This window comes from Rhinolophus hipposideros (genome assembly GCF_964194185.1).
Source record: "Rhinolophus hipposideros genome assembly, chromosome: 13".
NCBI classification, from domain to species: domain Eukaryota; kingdom Metazoa; phylum Chordata; class Mammalia; order Chiroptera; family Rhinolophidae; genus Rhinolophus; species Rhinolophus hipposideros.
Window position 1 is genome coordinate 24,522,801 of NC_138059.1, and position 19,820 is coordinate 24,542,620.

The following is a 19,820-nucleotide window of genomic DNA, read 5'->3' on the forward strand; positions in this document are numbered from 1 at the left end:
AATTTGATCAAAACTTAACAGCCTGAGTCAGATGGGTATGTTCCCTACGTTCCTCATGCCAGCCTGCTTCAAAACCTTTTCTCATTTCATTGCACATACCATGAACACCCTCACTTATTCTCTCCCCGCTTATCTAATTTCATCCATCATTTAAAGTCCCAGTTTTATCACCACTCAGAAGTCCCCCTCTCTGTGATCAGCACACACATGCAGAATTTATTGTCTATGATTCTTCTTAAAACAGAACTTTTTTAAAATTAAAAAAAAAATTCAATTACAGTTGACATACAATATTATATTAGTTTCAGGTGAAAACATAGTGATTAGACATTTATATAACTTACAAAATGATCCTCCCGATAAGTCTAGTACTGACTTGATACCATACATAGTTATTACAATATTATTAACTATATTTCCTATGCAGTATTTTACATCCCCATGACTGTTTTTATAACTGGCAATTTGTACTTCTTAATCCCTTCACCTTTTTCACTCAGCCCCCGAACCCCCCTCCGATCTGGCAACCATCAATTTGTTCTCTGAATATACAGCTTCTTAAAACATGAACTGGACCAAATAATTTTCCAAGCTAAGACTTTTCAATGGCTTTCCATTGCATTTAAATCAAAATCGAATCTCTTGACATTGGCTTGAAGGCCAGGTATAATCAGGCCCCTGTCCGCCTCCTCTTTGTCAAGCCCTAATTGATTGGTTCTTTCATTAAAAAATAAAATGGGAATTCGGAACTCCAAGAGAAAGAAGTCAGCCAAAAGGTTTTCACCACAATTCCTTTTATTATTTTTATCCAAGTCAATATTAAATAGTAATGAAACTTTGCCCACACAGTTCTTCAGACCACAGCTGGTAAGATTTCATTCTTTATATTAGAAGTCTGGACAGTTGAAATTACTATTCCTATCTTACTCCTCCCCTATCGTAAGATGGGAAAATAAAATAAGAGGCATCTATGGTTAAGGTCTGTGAACATGGTTGGGAACTTCTCCCAAAGATGGGGTGGAGCACAGCCTTACCCATTCTTTTATAACCCAAGTGGATGATAGTGTTGATATCCAATTACAAAGGTGGGCTTTCACCATTTTCTAACATAATAAAAACAAAATCAGCAAGGATATATATATATATATATATATATATATATATATATATATATATATATATATATATATTAGACAGAAAATGAGATATAAGAACTTTATAAAAACAACACATACTTAACCTTTTTCCCTTTATTGAAACTTTTATAAACTAACTGTTGAAAAGCAGTGGTTAGATCTTGTACTAGTTGGACAGCTGTGTTCTAAGAACCAAGGTCAGTTTTCTAATCCCATCACTTTAAAAGTTAAGAGATGTAATATAGAAAAAGTCCAGTCTCCATCTGCCAGCAAAATATAACCAAGGTCTTTTGCCTTATCTCATGTCTCATGTCTCTTACTGTATTTACCCACACTATCTTCCTTTCTATTGCTCAAGACAGCCAAGCTATGTCCCACCTCAGGTCTTGGCATGTCGGCTCAAAGTATAGTTTCTTTCATCTCTTCATGGCTGATTCTTCTCTCCTTTAAGGTTTCTCACTTTCTCAAATAGACTTTCACTGACTGCCCCATCTAAAAGATATTTCTTTAATCTCTGTCTTAGAAACCTGATAGTTTCTTTTAGAGAACTTTTCACAACTTTTAATGAATCCATTTATTCACTTACTTGCTTTTAAAAATTTCTCTTCTACTCGACTATAGGGTTCCACAAAGGCTGATCATGTCTGTTCTATAAACTATTGGATACCAAGTGCCAATACTGTACCTGACACAGAGTTTACAATTCATAAATATGTGTTCATTGACTACTTCCCATTTTTCTATTTTAATTGCAATGGTTATTTTTATGTGCCTATGTCTTGATTCCTCAGTTACACTGTAATATCTTTAAAGACATAGAATCTAAAACCTCTTCATCAGGGGTTATAAATACTTGTTGAAGGACATGGTTTATTTCTTTGTCAGAATTGTAGTCCTTCACACTCTCTTTTAAATTAGTATTTCATTATAATGTTGGTTGATATCTTTTGGGCAACCTTTAAAAATTAAACGTGACTGGCAGGGAAAGATGTAGGTATTTCAGAGCTTGGAGCTCATATAATTGGAGAGGAGGAAACCTTTAAAACAAAAAAGATAATGGAGACATATTAGGTTCTGGTCCTTAGAAGGGACCTACCTGTGTGAGTGAAAGGAGACTAGAACTTAAACTTCATTAGCTCCACAATAAATCTGCCTGTTACCTGGACTGAAATCTTGATTACAACATGTTTCTTCTTGCACTTATGTCCAGCATTCGCAAGACGTAATATCTGAGCTACATTCTTCTCACAGATTACTCTGTCTGACCGTCAATGCAGCCTCACCCTTTCTCCCCACTCTAATCACTCCTGTTTATTGCATTCAACTAAATGCCAACTGGATATCAGTACGAAAAGCCAACCTCCCCAGGATAGCTGTTAATACACTGATACTAAGCCAATAATGTCAGTAGTTATGTTGGCGTTGCTCTAGCTTCACATTGGCTTGAAAATCTCATTCTTCGTCTCTTTGTAATAATTTGCTCAAAGTCCCAAGTTTTCTATTTTTTCTCCTTTAACTGTCACTCTACATCAGGAATTGGCATCTATTTTATTGACAACAGTAACTATTTTTTTTCTGTTTATTTCTTCTCATAGGATTTGAATTTTTAAAGGAGGGTAAGATAAATGCATAGCAGCCAGTATACTGTCTATATGACTTTTATTTCCCAGCTACTTTATTTCACTACTTGAAGGCAGTTTCAGTTTATTGCCTGATGAGATAATAAAGCTAAGGGGAATATGCGAAATATGTCACTAAGAATTAGAGTTTCTCCAATTAAATTTCCTTGCAGCAGGAGACGGGCGCTGTGCCCTGCTGCCCGTATTTTAGGCCAGCAAATTATTGAGTTTTATAGTGAGCCGAGTTCAGTGGGTCTGGACACGATCTGCCAGCTCTGAGGCAATGTTTAGGTTAAAAGATCTGTCTCAGAGATTGGGAATGCTGAAACATGGGTACAGAAAATAAATGTCTTGAGGGGCATTCACTTACAGAGAGCATATTTACCTTTATAAATACCGTACCTAGAGAAATCCAGAGATGTAACCTCCGAGGCAGCCGTTGAAGCGAGAGTAAATGGAAGTGATGACAACAAAAGAGAGAAGGGAGGGGGATAACTGGGATGCTCAAGAGATTGCGATGTTTTGTTTTCTGAGAGGAGTCCCCAGGGAACAAACCACATAGTGGACTCTGTTAACGTAGCTAACATTTACTCAGCACGCACGACATGCCAATTACTGTGCTTGACGGTAGGAATGCACCAATGACCAGGACAGGAGCATACAGTATAGCTGGAAAGAAACACACTTAACTGTGCTACATGAGGGAGTTATACTGTATACGAGGTTGGACAATTAAGTTCGCAAACTCATCCTAGAAAAAGTGCTACATACCTCATTGCTGAATATCACTATGGTCACCTTCGAAGTACTCCCCTTGGGAAGCTATGCACTGACGCCAGCTTCTAGGCCACCCTTCAAAGCAATTTTGGAACTCTTTTTCTGGAATGGCCATGAGAGCTGTCATCGTATTACCCTTGATGTCCTGAATGTCATCAAAATGTCTTCCTTTCAATATTTCCTTTATCTTTGGGTAAAGAAAGAAGTCATTGGGACCAGATCAGGTGAGTAGGGAGGGTGTCCCAATACAGTTATTTGTTTACTGGCTCAAAACTCCCTCACAGACAGTGCCGTGTGAGCTGGTGCATTGTCGTGATGCAAGAGCCATGAATTGTTGGTGAAAAGCTCTGGTTGTCTAACTTTTTCATGCAGCCTTTTCAGCACTTCCAAATAGTAAACTTGGTTATCAAGATCCAACAAGGTGAGGATGGCAGAAGGGAAAGAAGGAAAAATACCAGGTCCTTGACAATTTTTTTGAGCTGCTGAGTAAAAAACTTTGGAACGCCCTGCCTCTAGACTTGTCGAAAACTGAAATAATAAGGCTGAGTTTCCTGACTGACTGAGGAGCATATGGCAGAAGAAGGGGTTGAGGCTGACTTGTTGAACTCGTTGGATGTGGATAGTGGATGATGGCTCATCAACTGTTTACCTGTTCTCTTAACAATTTAATTAATGTCTTCTACATGAATAGATACAAACATGTGCCTTACTTTAAATATTGATTGTTTCCTGGAACCTACCCCTCCCCATTTATAGATTGTAACATAGGACAGAATGGCTTCCTATCTCAGAAAGGACTTATCATGACTTTTGAACTGTGCCTTCAGACCTCACTATTGAGTTAGTTTCTCCAGTTTCAGCTCCCACCCCAATTCTGGCTTATTTTCTTTCCATGCTAGCCAGCATAGTACAGGTCTTGGTGTAATTTGTTACAACCCTTGCCCTGTAGAGATAAGTATGCATTTGGAGCAGGATATGAAGTCTCTGGGGAGGCAGTGAATGGCACTATGTTTTTTAAGGACTAGACTTCCTGGGGTCTGAAGGTAGGGTGTACAAGTTTTAGGTCGCAAAGGACCAATATTCTAAACCTATTATCTTTTTGAAGACTATCATTTTTTAGAAGATAAATACACTTGAATATTTGTGGAAGAAAGCTTATAGAGAAAGTGGAGGATTTCTGGGGGTGGGGAGGTAGGTCACTGAGAGGGGAGAAGGCAATAGACATTGAAAAAGGAGTCCTGAGATTTGGATAACAGGGCCGTATCCCCCACAATTGTTCATAAACAAGAAAGGGCCTGGACTTATGAAACCAGGGTAGAACCACTGTGAGAGGCACAGTTCTACTTTCAAGAAGCCATGTTACCCCTAGAGAATCTAAGTTAGACTAGAACCCGGGGCCCAACTCACTTGGAAAAGCTGTCCATTCATCGGTACGCATTTGCTTATCTTCCTAAAATTTGGGAAGAATACTATATATATTTTAAGTAGCTGTCTAGAAAACTTTATTCTTATCCTTGATAAATTTTCCAATCTGATGATTTTCTTACTTGGAATCAAGACAATCAGAGACAGAGAGACTTTCCCTACAAAGTATCAAAAAATATTAAAGTTATAGTAATTTAGATAGTGTGATATTGACACAACAATAGACAAATAGACCAATGAATGGAGCAGAACTGAGAGGCCCAAACCTCTGTATTCACCCGTGGCATTATAAACTTGGGGAAAGCATAGGACTAGTCAATAAATTACACTGGGACAAATGGATATCCATACTTAAAACTAAAATAAGGTTATATTTTTATGTGCAAAGATAAATTCCAAGTTGATTAGAGACCTAAATTTGAAAAGCAAACGTTTTAGAAGAAAATACATAAAAGTATCTTATGACATAGGCTTAAATAAGAATTTCTTATGCAAGATTCAAAAAGCACAAATGTATTGTTTGACAATTTTTAAATTAAATTGTATTGACAACTTAATGTATTGAAAAATTTTATATTAAAATTGAAATTTACTGTATATAAAAGGCACCAAAAGTGAAAAATGAGCCAAAGCCTGGGATAACATATTTTCAATGCATATAACCAACAAAAGATTTAGTATCTAGAATATATCAAGTGTCCATCCTAATCAATATGAAAAATAAAGCAACAGTTGAAAAATGGCAAAAACAAAAGAAAAGAAAACGCCACACCAGGTAAATCTCAATAACTTGAAAGACCAATGACTTTTTTTCTCTTATTTATTTTTAAACATTTTATTTTCAATTTTTAGACTCCCCACAAGTTTCAAAAATAGTACAGAGTGTCTCCTTATACTCTTCACCCAGATTTCCTCCATAACATCTTACATAATCATAGTGTATTGTAAAAACCAGAAAACTGACATTAGTACAATACTACTAAACTATAGATATTATCCACATTTTACTAGTTTACAATAGCACTCATTGTTATTATTGTTGTTTGTGTACAAAAACTGAATTACAAGCCCAGCTGACCATTCCTCCAAAGTGCTAAAAAAATGACAAATAGGTGTCAACCTACTTTTTTCTAACTAGCGAGTTGGTAAAGGATTACGAGCGAGGAGTGAGGTATTCTGAGCATACCTCTGAGTGACCCATGCATGAAACTAACCAAAATCAACACAACAAATGTTTTGATCGATGGTATAGAATACTGACCAGGTTTTATATTGGCTTCTGGTTAGCACACAATGGGTTCAATCTCACTAGTAATCAAGAAAATGCAAAAAAAGTGCAATTAAAACAGTAACAAAGTATCATTTACTCCCACTAAATTGACAAAAAAATGAAAAAGTGACAAGGATTAGTTTGAAAAAAGAATGTCAGGAGCTGTTGTACGCTGCTGATAGGAGGGTAAATTATATAAAATAACATTGGGGAGAAATTTGGCAATATTGGAGAAAACTGAGGATAAGTACACCTCCAGGTCCAGCAATTCCTTGCTATGTATGTCATAAAGTCTTGTACACGTGTGCAAGAAAGCGTGCAGAAGAATGTTCAAAGCAACATTGTCTGAAATAGTCAAAAATTGCAAATGACTTAAATTTTCAACAATAGAAAAATGGATTAAGTAAACTGAGGTATAGACAAAAAATATATCACGAAATAAATTTAAACAACTTATAGATCTCTTTAAATGAACTAACTAGAGCTACTTGTTTCAGCTTGGATAAATCTCAATAATGTAAATCTGAGTGAATAAAGCAAGGTGCAGAAGGATACATATTAAACTTTGCAAAAAGAGCACAGTTTTACAATTTACACCAATAGCTATATTGCAAAAGTAAAAAAGGATGCATGAAAATGAAAAGGCCAAAGTCAGAATAATAGTTATTTGTGTAGTTAGAGAAAGATACACTGTTGATGGGAATGCAGATTGGAAGGCAGTGTGGAGGTTCCACAAAAAATTAAGAATAGAATTACCATATGACCCAGCAATGTCTCTCCTACCCAAAAAAATCTGAAAACATTTATCTGTAAAGATATATGTGCTCTGATGTTCATTGCAGCTTTATTTACAGTGGCCAAAACAGGGAAACAACCAAAGCGTCCTTTGATAGATGATTGGATAAAGATGGGGTATATGTACACAATGGAATACTACTCTGCCGTAAGAAAAGATGAAGTAGTGTCATTTGCGACAACATGGATGGATCTTGAGATTATTATGCTAGGCAAAATAAGTCAGACAGAAAGTCAAGAACCATATGAATTCATTGATATGTGGTATATAAAACCAAAAACAACAAAAGGAAAAGACAAACATGAGAAACAAAAACTCATAGACACAGACAACAGTTAAATGGTTAACAGAGGGTAAGGGGGAGGTGGTAGATGAAGGTAAAGAGGATCAAATATATGGTGATGGACAGAGAACTGCGTCTGTGTGGTGAACACACAATGTGATATATAGATGATGTAATACAGAATTGTACACCTGAAATCTATGTAACTTTACTAACAGTTGTTACCCTAGTAAACTTGAATTTAAAAAAAGAGAGAGAGAAAAGGAAATAAAAGAAAGAGGATTGAGATTTGGGAAGAATAAACAGGAGCTTAAATTTATATATATATAAATAATGTTTTTTTATAATAAAATATGTATATAATAAATATATATATAAATAATGTATTATATATAATGTTTTACTTATTTTTAAAAAAATCTTATGCAAAATAGGAAATATAAGCAAGCTAAAAGGTGGTTATGTCCTGTGTAATATTCCTTATTCCTTATTGTTCTTTATGTTTGAAATCCGTGTTTTAAGGGCATGTTCTATTTATCGTGGTTGTTAATTTAAGGGCCTAGTAGTTCCAGGCAGGGAATGTAAATGCAAGAGGCTTTCCAGAGGGGACCCATCCCCCTCCAAAGTGCAAAACTGCTACCCAGCCCTAGTTATCTGTTGCTAAATGGGAACTCAGACTTTATGTTGCCAGATCTGATTTTTCCGGAGAAGTAAATAATCTGGATTTTTTTTTTAATGTGAACTGTTCTGATTTTTAAAAGTTGGCAACTAATGAAAATTAACTAAGCAAAGCAAAATGAAACACTATGAGAATCCAAACAACAACAAAACGCCTGTGCATTGGATTCAGCCCACAGATTGCCAGTCAGTCACCAACTCTGCTGTGGGGTCTTCTATCGTAATCTCTTTGTGTGGCAAATGTAGGCAAAAGATTGTAAAAATATTTTATTGTGGAGGACGTTATTCAAGTGGAGAAGGTGAAAATGTTCCAGGGCTCTGCAGAAAAAGTATACTAACCAGACTCCCTGGAGCCCTGCCGAGAAGATCTTTGGCTATGCTAAGGTTGATTCTTAGCTTTTTGTATACTTTACAGTCTGCAAATCCTTCACTGTGAGGATCTCAAAAGACAAGCCAGACTTTTCCATTGACTCCAAGGCTGTGTCAGCAAATGCCAGGCCCAGCAGGCCCTTTCTATTGTATGTTAAGGCTCCAAACAGCTGTAAATAGTCTGTGCCAAGATCTCTACAAGTGTGACAAACTCACAGCATTCTACATACCCCAGGAGGCCAATTAAAGCTAGGAGACCACAGATCACAGTCTCTGCATACAGTCACTACACTTCTCAGGGCTGATGGCCATCGTATTTTTTTGCTGTTCTCTCCTCATCAGAAATGAAGCCTCGGATTGAAGGTTACTTATCCATGGGTTTTGGTTTAATTTTTAGCAGAGTGTTTTGAACTGAATTATGTTCTTAAAAGAAACCATTGCCTAGATATCTAGTCCATACATTTTCTTATCAACATGTTTTCATGTGAGTGAATTACATAGCTTCTTATAGGTTTCCTAGTCCATAGAAGAGTTGGGTCAATATATTCTTTGGTCAGAAACTGCAGTTGTTATTACTTTCTCAAAAGTGCTGAAAAATCCTTATATTCCAGAAATCATTTGTGAAACCTTTTATGAGAAGAAATCATGCATCTTAATTTACAAGCTTTCAGACCAGAAAATCCCATTTCTGTGTTAACACCTCTCAAATATTTTTCAATTCTTTATCACAGTGTTCTTGTGTTTTTGGAACAGTTTCATGGAGTAACATATTGTAATATAGTACTAGCTACATGGGATTGGAACAGCCAAATGGGGATAAAATGAACTAACGATCACATGATGTTCTCATGAATATCTGTATCACTGCCAGCTGCTATGATACCTTACACACCATCAGTGTAAAGGGACACCCACAACAAATTGGGAGACTTGTGGTGAGCATTATAAAGGCAGCAGCGAGTAAAAGAGAATGAAGAATACTGATGTAAAACTCCTGCCTAGTGGAAAACAGAATAAAAATACAATAAATACAAAACCTAAGGATAAACCTAACATAATTTTTACTCTGTGAATAGACAGGTTGATATTTGGCTATTACAATGAAAAGTAATCAAAGTCCTTGAATTTCTTAGTAAAGAAATAAACCCTCAAATTTACTAATTGCATTATTTCCAAATTAGTATGGTTTCCCATTCTTTTCTTTTACATACAATTTTCACCTACATTTCCACCCATTTAACATTCATTGATGAGTAATTCTCTTGGAAATCAGATGTACGCAGAACTTCAAAAATGAGAGTTGTAAAATATCTTACATAATCAGAAAAAAAACCTTTTCTCTCAGTTATATATGTAATTCATACTAGACAGAGATTATTTATTGCCCAATCTATTTTAAAAACACATAAAACAAACAAAAAGTCTGCCTGTACTTATGCTGAGTGAGTGTGGATAAACATAGAATATAGTTATGAATGAGAACATTAACCTGGATCATTCAGGGAAAATGAACAAACCACTACTGAGGAAAAGGGACTATCGACATATACTAAATTTCCTTATACACTTTTGTAGATCCATTCTTTATTTTGTTGTGCAGAAGCAAGAAACAAATGAGTCCTGGTTTCCTTCTGCTATGTATTGAAATAACAAAGAACTAGCAGACCAGTAATAATTCAGCTCTATGTGGTTAGACAAGCTTTATCACAGGGGAGCCTTGGAACAAAACACTCAAATCACCCTGTCGTTTGTCTTGTCAATGTGTTTCCACTCTTCTGCCTTATAAACAAAAAGCAAAACCACAATTTTGATTGGGTAACAATTCCCCAGCACCAGACCCAGGGGATAATTTCTTACTAGTCTCTATTAGTCATAAGAATCTCATTCTTGATTGGCCTACAGGTGAACATGCAACGTAATTTGGGAAAATGAGACATAAAATGAATCTTCCTGGGAGAAGAAAGTCTCTTTTATGCCTGTGTCCTTCCTTCCTGCTTTGAATGCTCTCATGTGATGCCATAGCATCTTGTAATCATGGAAAGGGGTTGGGGGCACAGAAACCAAAAGAATTCCAGAAACATTGACTAATACCCAACATCGTCGAGCCTCTGAGGGAATTGCCTATATCCAGATTTCTTGTTAAGTGAGAAAACAAACTTTTACGTGTTTAGACCACTCTAACTTGGCCTAAAACTTACAGCTAAAAATATTTTAACTAATACATTCAACATGAAAAATTATGCTAAAGAGAAAACCAGAAACAATAAATAGCAAATGTTGATTGAGTTGCTATGTGCCAAGACCTATTTTTACCATTCAGGTTCTCATGTATGTCTCACAATAATCCTGTGAGGTATATATACTATCATAATCTTCATTTATCAGTAAAGATGGTGAGGTACAGGAAAGTAAGTAATGTGCTGGTAAGTGGTCGAACAATGCTTAACCACTATACCCCAGCTGTCTTGTTTGATGGAATTGCCATTTTGAGATTTTTATAGATCAGCTTTTAAAAATTACTTTTGTTTGAACTCTAGTAAATAAAATGATTACAGATGAAACTGTCAAAGAAAAATGTTCCCCGGTAATTACATCTAATGGAAGAAGTATAATGGGTTCTCCTGTAGTTGTTGCTCACTCTGGTCTGTGTTTATTCTACAGGGTTGCTAATAAGACGCTGTGATTGTACAGGTTTTTGGCTCCATTATTTCATAATTTTTGGCATAATTTTTTTGGCAGAACACTGCCTTTAGTAAATCTTTGTAAAACACAAGTACAGGAAACCTTTCACAACTACAGCATGTTAGCAAAAAAGCTATTAATTTAACATAAAAATGATACCACTAAGGGAAGAGTGAAAAAAAAAAAAGGAAAAAACTAAGAGTACCATCCGGCAGTGTTCAGTCAATGAATTTTCATTTTGCTTATGACTAGAAACCAGGAGGCAAGGAAAAGTTGGCTTTTTCAACACCAAGCAAGCATATAAATAGCAACCATCACCAATGGGGGAAAATTGCATACTTTGAAAATAGAAATTTGGTACCAAAACTGTGCTTCCAAAAGGTCATTATAAGAAATCCAAAATTCAAAGACATGATAAAGAGCCACGTATAGGGCACTCATTCATGCATGGACTTTTGAATGCATTAGCCAATATATTTCTATCATGAACACATAACTTATGAACTGTAGTTGTCTCTTCCCCTTAATGGTCCATTTCCTAAGTTTAACTTCTTTTGGCTTTCCCTGGAGTATTTGCTTTTAAATTGCATTAAATTTTTGCCTCATTTGTGTTTAGACCCCATACTTCCATCAGTACTTTCATAATATGATGACATATTTACAGTCTAGCTTTTATTTCATTTTGGCTTAAAGATTTCCATTTTATAGAACTGGGCTTATTAAAATAATTATTTCATTAAAATATCACAGGAAACAGAACCAATATGGAAGGGAATATTTCTCGTAAAAACATTGATAAAATAATCATGCTGGAAAGTAGCCTCTTTTAGAATGTACATTAATTTTTGGCAAAATTTAAAAAAAAATTCTGGATTACCAAAATCACATTTAATATTTTTAAATGGCAGCTGCAATAATATTAAGCATACAGTCAATTTTTAAGTCAATTTATCTGTTCAGAAGGGATAGAGGCAAAATTTGAAGTAGGTCAGATTTATCCTCTCCCCTCCCCTCTAAGGTTTGGATTTTTTGTACTGTAGTGGAAAGTCTATACTCACCGTGGTCCTTCAGGCAAGTTCCTTAGCATTTCTGAGTCTACTTTTCTCATTAAAAATAAAAACAGGTTCTACAGCCTCAGAGTTTTTATGATAATTGCTTGAGCTAATGCTTGTCAAACAATTTTATAAAACATTAAACATTCTGAACTTTTTTTTAATCCATTACCCCTACATCATCAAAACTTATTCATTATGTGTCATTGCTTAGGGAACTGCTGCTGCTAGCTATCATCTGTCATCGGTATTTGTGTTTTAAGTTATTTTAGCTGAAGGAAAAGAGAGCTAATGATGTTAATACTGAGAAGCCCAAATTTGCCAGCCTTCTAGGGTATTCAGACAAATTGGCTCAGTTCCCTATTCTGTAGACACTGGGAAAATCAGGACCCTCCACAATTTCCCAGGTGCTTTTTAGGGTGGTGGGGGCATGGGAGAGACTTGCAGGACCCAGCCATCTCTCACTGCCAGTCCCAATCTCCATTCACTGCCTTGCCTCTGTGACCTCTCTTTGTCTGTATCCTTAACCCCCTGTTCATTTCCCAAAGCTGCACTAACAAAAGACTGTTGGGTGAGTAGCCAGCTTTTTTATTAAACAAAACTTTTAGGGAGGGGGAATATGCCCAACATGGAAGAAGGAAAAGTAATCATTAGAAGATTGTTTTAAACTGTGCAGTCTCCCCATCTTTGGATATTTCTTTCTTCTACTACACTCATTTCCTTCCTGTCCAGGACTCCCAAACCTCCTGTGTGGACACTCACACCATACAAATTGAAAGCTTCTTTTAATGTATTATACAGTATAATTTTTCTTCTTTATTTTTCCCCTTCAATTTTCTCCTTCCAAACTATACCTAAGGACCCTGCCATCACTTAAAAATATTGATATTTTCATTAAGGTATTCTAAATAGAAGACCAGTATAGAGAACTAAGCAGAAACAGTGAAATTAGAATTTACCTTTAAAATGGTTTGAAACAGTATGCCAATTGCTTCCGTACATTATTTCATTTAACCTTCCCAACAACCTTGTGGAATGGTATTATCCCAATTTTACAGATGAGAAACCTGAGGCCAAATCTGTATCTACTCCCTTGTTTCTGTTCTTTAAATATTTTGTTCAAGAGGCAGGCTTTCATATAAACTAGATGTAAATAATATTCTTATCTAAAAGGGTGAGCTGAGGAAGAGATAGGTCACCCGGCTCTCCTCCAGTCTGCGTTATACCTCTGGGCCGTGGGCAGTGCCACATGCACCTTGGCAGAGCACGACCCGGCTTCGGCGTGGCTCTGAGAGCCCGGAGGTTGGGGGCGGCATCCACACGAGCAGGAGAAGGCAGTGGGGAGCGCTCCCGGGAGTGCGAGCTTGAGGGGCAGCTGGCTGGGCAGCACGAGTCAACAGCAGCTGCTGGCGCGGGAAATTGCGCGGCCCCCTCTTGGACCCCGACAAACGAGGAGCTGGTACGCTTCCGGTGCCGAGACCCCATTAATGTGGGGGGCCTGCTGCCATCCAAAATAAGGATTCCTTTAGAAGATAATGTACAATATGTGTCCATTAGAAAAGCTCTAAAGACTTGTTTTGATGCACCCCTGGTTTATTTAACTTCAAAATGTATGGGTCTTGTCAGAAATGCCCCTGGGGAGTATTCTTGACTTAAATAAGGTTGCAACCCAACTGGGAGTACAAAAAAACAAAGAGTATAATGACATACCAATGTCTTGGAATCGACCTGGTTGGAAAAGAAAAAAAATATATATATATATATACATATATATATATATATATATGTATATATATATACACATATATATATACATACATATATACATACATACATATATACATACATACATACATACATATATGTGTGTGTGTATCTATCTATCTATCTATCTATCTATCTATCTATCTATCTATATCTAGGAACCTATTAGATGGATAGGATCTGATTTGATCTAGTAGATGGATAGGATCTGATCTCAGCAATTTTGGAGCAGTGCCCCAACAGGAGAAAGCTGCAGGAGGAACTTAGTGATTTACCATCCATGGAAGATGCTCTAGATGAGTTAATTAAGGATTTTGCTCAGCAGTTGTTTGCATTACCACCAGACAAAGAAAATGAAAGACTAGCATATGTGACATATCAAGATATTCATAGCATTCAAGCTTTCCATGAACAGGTTGTTGTTGCAGTTAAAGCGCTGGCAGAAACCAGATGGGATGTTCCAGCTCCCAGAGAAGATGTACACAGTACAATACGGAGCACCAAAGAGCCCGCTGATGTTTATTTATGTGAAGTGGCACAGGATCACTCAAGTAATAGAATGTCTGAAGGTGGAGGGACCTTCTCATCTCAAAGCTAACACTCAGAACACCCTGATAAAGAAGAAAATCCTTGACAACAAAGTGAAGAATTGCTTGAAGTGAACAACTGATAGGATTTGAGAATTCCTGTATTGAGTGTTTTTGGAACAGCCTGTATGGATGAATGAATTATGCATCGCATTTGATTCTCAGAGCCAAAAGTCACCTGTGAAGTCAGTTCCCTGATTTCCCAGTCAGCAGCAGTAAGGCCAGTAGTGTTTAGGTAGTTCATTACTTAGATTCCTGGATAATTATTGTTTCCACATTCAAAAACAACTCTTTTTATAATTATTCACTGCTTTTTGTCAATGCAACAGACATCCTGCCTACTGTAATAACTTCATCACAAAGCGTGTCACTAGAACAGATGGCCAGGCATGACATGGACAGTTATTCGTGGCTTCTGCCCCTATCTTCAAAGATCATATGTCGTTATCACAAAAGAAATTGCCTTACATGGTTCATGTCTGCAATTAGCTGATGCACATCGGATGAGTGTGCACACACTTCTAAATGTGATGTATTTGTATATGTCTGTAATGTTTAGATTACTTATGAAGTATATCTAAGTGTACAACCAAAAATATGGAGAGTAACACAAATTCTCTAATTTCTGTGGTATGCATAACTTACTAGAATCCTCTGAATGAGAATTAGAGGAGAATTTTTTCCCAAACTTCTACATGTAGAAGTATTATAACTATGCTATATGCTTAAAGTTTATGGATATAATTAAAGAATTTCAGTATGATTCCCAGTACTAGAACTGGATTTCTAGCTACCTATGGTTATTGTGTCTGAGCAGACCGGTGGTTTGTAGGGGCGAGTGTGGAAATGCTATCGGGTAGTGGCTTAATTGATTGCACAATAAAAATTCAATTACAGTGAAAATTGGAAATTATTTTAACGTCTGGTTGTAGATTTTGTTACATGTTTCTATATGCAGCCTTGCTCTTCCATCAAAGGAGTTTACTTATAATGAGTTAGTTGTACTCTGCCATCTTTTCAGCTCTTGTCCCCCATTTCCAAGTACCTAGTTAATTCTATCTCACTGGCTAAGTCATATACCACTCTGTGCCTCAGTTTACTCAGTAGTTGACCATTAGACTGTAGGCTCCTGGAGGAACTTTGTCTTAATCATTGTTATACCCAGCGCCTTGCACCATGCCTGGCACATAAAAAGTGCTCAGTAAATGTTTGAACAAATCTATGAGCTAGTGAGTGAATTATAAAATTAGACTAAAAATACTTCGCTTGTCTACCATACAGGATTCCTGTAAGCATCATTCAGATTTATATATTTGACCTCTCTCTCTTTCAAAGAAAGATTTGAAGCAACCTGAAATTAAGACTTAGTATAAAAAGATTTAAAATAAAAATCAAAAATCAAAACAAACAAAAATGCTTAGTGTTTAGGATTCACATACATATCTCTGAGCTCCAGGGGCTTTCGTCCCTCCGCTGAAGCCCCGCCTCCTCCCTCCTAGCGGTGGCTACTGGCTTTTCTCTCTAGGGCTGGGACTGCTTGTAGTGCTCCTCATTTTAGACATGGTTGATGAACATGATATTGTAGGCGGGCTTTGGGTATACCGGGGATGCCAAAAAAATGTACACATTTTAAGAGATGTTATCTATGTATTGCTTTTCAAAGTTGAATTGAATTCTGGTAGCAATGAATAGTATGACGTTCGCTCAAAAAATGGTGTTAATCAAATGAATGTTAACATCATTTATTGTATTACAATTTTAATACAGTTTTTTCCTTTCTTAAAATATGTATACATTTTTTGGGCACCCTCTGTATATAAGTCAGGTGCTCAATGGAAAGATCTGGGCTGTGAATAATAGAATTGGTGGACATCAGTTTATATGTGATGGCTAAAAGCATGAGAATAGATGAGGGCATCCAATGAGAGGATACAGTAGGAGAAGAGGAGAGGCCTATGATCATCTGTATTTAAGGAGAAATACAGAAGGAAAAGCCTTTCCTGAGAAGGAATAATAAGAGCGAAGTGATAGTATTGTTCCTGAGCAGCAGTTCCTTACTTGTGAAATGTGACAAAAGTTCAACTTTACAAATTGTTCTGAGGGTAAAATGAGATCATGTGAAATGAAAGTCCTTTATAAACTGTAGACATGTTATAAAGGATTGTTTCCTGTCACTTCAAAAAAATAAATAAATACTGAAAATAAAAAATAAAAAATAGAAGGGTGAGCTGAGGTCCTAGCCAATCAAAACCAGAAATAATCGGTTCCACCGATGGAGAATAATTGAAATAAAGTTTTGTTTTGTGTGTGTGTGAGTATGTGTGTGTGTGTTTAGCTTTCTCTACCCTTCACTGATTTGCTTTCAGTTATACGGTAATTAGCCTTGGACCATATTTATTCAGTGATTATACACTAAATCTTATTGCTCATTCTGCTCCTTATACTTATTTATGATAGTCTTTATTGAATTGTGGATTGCCACAGCTTTGAAGGAAATTGACTTCTCTACTTTTGTATCTGACAGGAATTCATGAGTCCTTGTCAAATATGCACAATTAATTTACAATAATGCCAGCATTATTATTTGTTTGTTTTTTCTTTTGGGATCCTCAAATTGTTGGGGTTTTTTTTGTTTATTATTTTTTAAATATTTGTGAAAATTCAACATGATTTTGTGGCATGATGACAGAGAACTAGTAATGTTATGTTCTGATCTTGTTACTCTCCCAAAATTCCTAAGAGATCTTAGGCAATTCTAAAAATTTTTCTCATTCTCTGAAACTTCATTTTAAGTTGGGTAAAATGCCCAGCTCCTAAAGTTACAGAATCCATTAAGTAAGAGATGATTTTAAAGATGATTTAATGGAATTTTACAATACGCAAATTAGAAGACATTATTATATATAATAAAAGTCTGTGTTCTACTTATGAATTACTGCATGTAAATGCTTTTAAACTCAATAGAAAAGGACTTTAATTTACAGTCAAGTAATATTAGTTATAAGAAAATTCTAATAATCTAAAATGAATGTTTTCTTTTTATTAGTCGTGCATACCCATAATTTAAAGAGCTAAATTGTTCTACAAAGATCATAGAGATTTTATTATGAAAAGCACTACTTTTAGAGATTATATTTGTTATTTACTTTCATATCTCTAAAAACACATAGTAGTGATGCTACTTTTTTCCCCCCAGTATTAGCCATCAACTACTGACATCTAACTGGAGCTGAGGATGTGGTTCTCTTTCTTCTTCCTGTCCCATCATACTGACTTGTTTCCCATCTCTTATCCTTCCACTACAGTTAAAGCACAATTTTAGTTAGATCATTGTTCAGTATTCACATTAGTATAACTCAGTAAATGCTATTTAAAGTTGTGCCATTGAAAAAGCTATGATTATTTTGCCTTACTACTAATCTTTACATTTTCCATGGAGTTAATAGTTGCCTCATTTTTCTTCATTTTAACTTGTAATAAATTCATAAATTCAAATTCAGACCTTGAACTCTGTGCCAATTGTCTGAATCTCCACATAAGTGTTCATTCTTTTTCTCCTCTACCTGCCAATTCTTATTCTTTTTGCTATAATCTCTGGGAGAGTTGCTAAACTGTATTTCCATCTATTATTACTTTCAACTGCTTTTGTATTTTGAATTTTCAAGAACTCTTGCTTATCTCACGTTTGCACTATCTTCTTACCTCCTAATGATTGTCAAGTTTTCTTCTTGCCTAGGCTCTGTTTCCTCCAAAGTGTTGCTTTTTTCTCCTATTATTCTGCTTTTTTTTTTTTTAATTTAGCAATGAGATTTACTATTACGTATTTTTTTTTTTTTTAGATTTTATTGGGAAGGGGAACAGGACTTTATTGGGGAACAGTGTGTACTTCCAGGCCTGTTTTCCAAGTCAAGTTGTTGTCCTTTCAATCTTAGTTGTGGAGGGCGCAGCTCAGCTCCAGGTCCAGTTGCTGTTTTCTAGTTGCAGGGGGCACAGACCCCCATCCCTTGCAGGAGTCACACTGGCAACCATGTGTTTGAGAGGACACGCTCCAACCAACTGAGCCATCTGGGAGCTCAGCAGAGCTCAGCTCAAGGTGCCCTGTTCAATCTTAGTTGCAGGGGGCGCTGCCCACCATCCTTTGCGGGTCTCGAGGCATTGAACCGGCAACCTTGTGGTTGAGAGCCCACTGGCCCATGTGGGAATCAATCGAACCGGCAGCCTTCAGAGTTAGGAGCATGGAGTTCTAACCGCCTGAGCCACCCGGCCAGCCCTTTTTCGGCTTTTTTATGTTCCATGTTAAAGCCTTTCTTCAGATGTGCAGTAATCTTGATTATCTGCTCATATTTAAGGATAGAGGACTGAAACACTAATCAGATGATCTGAGCATAAGGGATAATTATCCGATATAGGCTTTACAGTAGGATAATTTGACTAGGATATTTTGTTGATGAGCCCTCAATTTCTTCATTAAAGAATCAACAGAGTTTCCCAGTACTAAAAACATGGGGTTGGTTTTCACCAACAACATTAACTAGCATAGAATTTTTAAATTGCCTAAGAAGTTCTAGAGGCATTTTATTTCTATTTCAATATTTTGCTCCTAGAAAAAAAGTAGACCATAAATACAAAGAGTAGTTACTGGGCATATCTAAAAAACACATATGAAGAAATACACTTTCCATCTCAACTTTTCTTTTTCCCTTATTATAATCCCCGTGAATTTAGTTTAGTGAATAGTGTTTCTCAGGTTAAATTTCTCAGTAACACTTTCTTAAAATTTTGCTGCCTGCTTTTCCTTATCTTTTCTCAGATGTCAAAATAATTTGACATGAAATTATTAAATTCAGAATTATTACTCACCTTCACATTAAATTAAGTAACTAGGATAGGTAATATTTATCCTCCTAAGTATAGCTTTTATTATAAATTTTATGCACTATTATTTTTGAGATTCAGAAACTCTCATTCCTATAATACAGTTCCAGTTTCTGATAATAAAATTGTTCCTGGTCATATAATGGCATAAATGTGTAACTATTTGGGGCTAGAAGGACAGAGTACCAAGGGTGATGGTTGCTTAGTCAACTGAACAAATTGAAAATGACTGTCTGGATGACTGTCTGTTTTTAATTTATTAGAACTTGGTATCAAGTGTAACCTGATAGCCACAGCACAAATAACTGCCTATCCAGCACCATCTCAGATAACATCATTGCTTATCTTACCTTATCTTTACATTTTCGACACTCAAAATATAGACTGTAACTTTGTCCTTTCTCACCTCTGTCACTTTTCTTATGTTCCTGGTTCTTATGAAAAGCTTTCTATTTATAATTGGTTACAGGATCACCTAAACATGGATCTTGATCATTTACAGTTTCA

The 19,820-nt window shown here is 36.1% G+C and overlaps 2 protein-coding genes across 5 annotated transcripts in view; both read left to right on the forward strand.

Moving 5' to 3' along the window:
• The window catches only part of EIF3E (eukaryotic translation initiation factor 3 subunit E), a 231,524-nt gene that overhangs the window by 53,499 nt on the left and 158,205 nt on the right, over nucleotides 1-19,820 (forward strand). The window lies entirely within an intron of this gene.
• LOC308506698 (transcription factor E2F6-like) lies at nucleotides 14,132-14,449 on the forward strand (the record flags this gene model as incomplete). The annotated part of the gene is made up of 1 exon (XM_081070531.1): nucleotides 14,132-14,449. The coding sequence occupies one exon, from the start codon at nucleotides 14,132-14,134 to the stop codon at nucleotides 14,447-14,449; it is 318 nt and encodes a 105-aa protein (XP_080926657.1).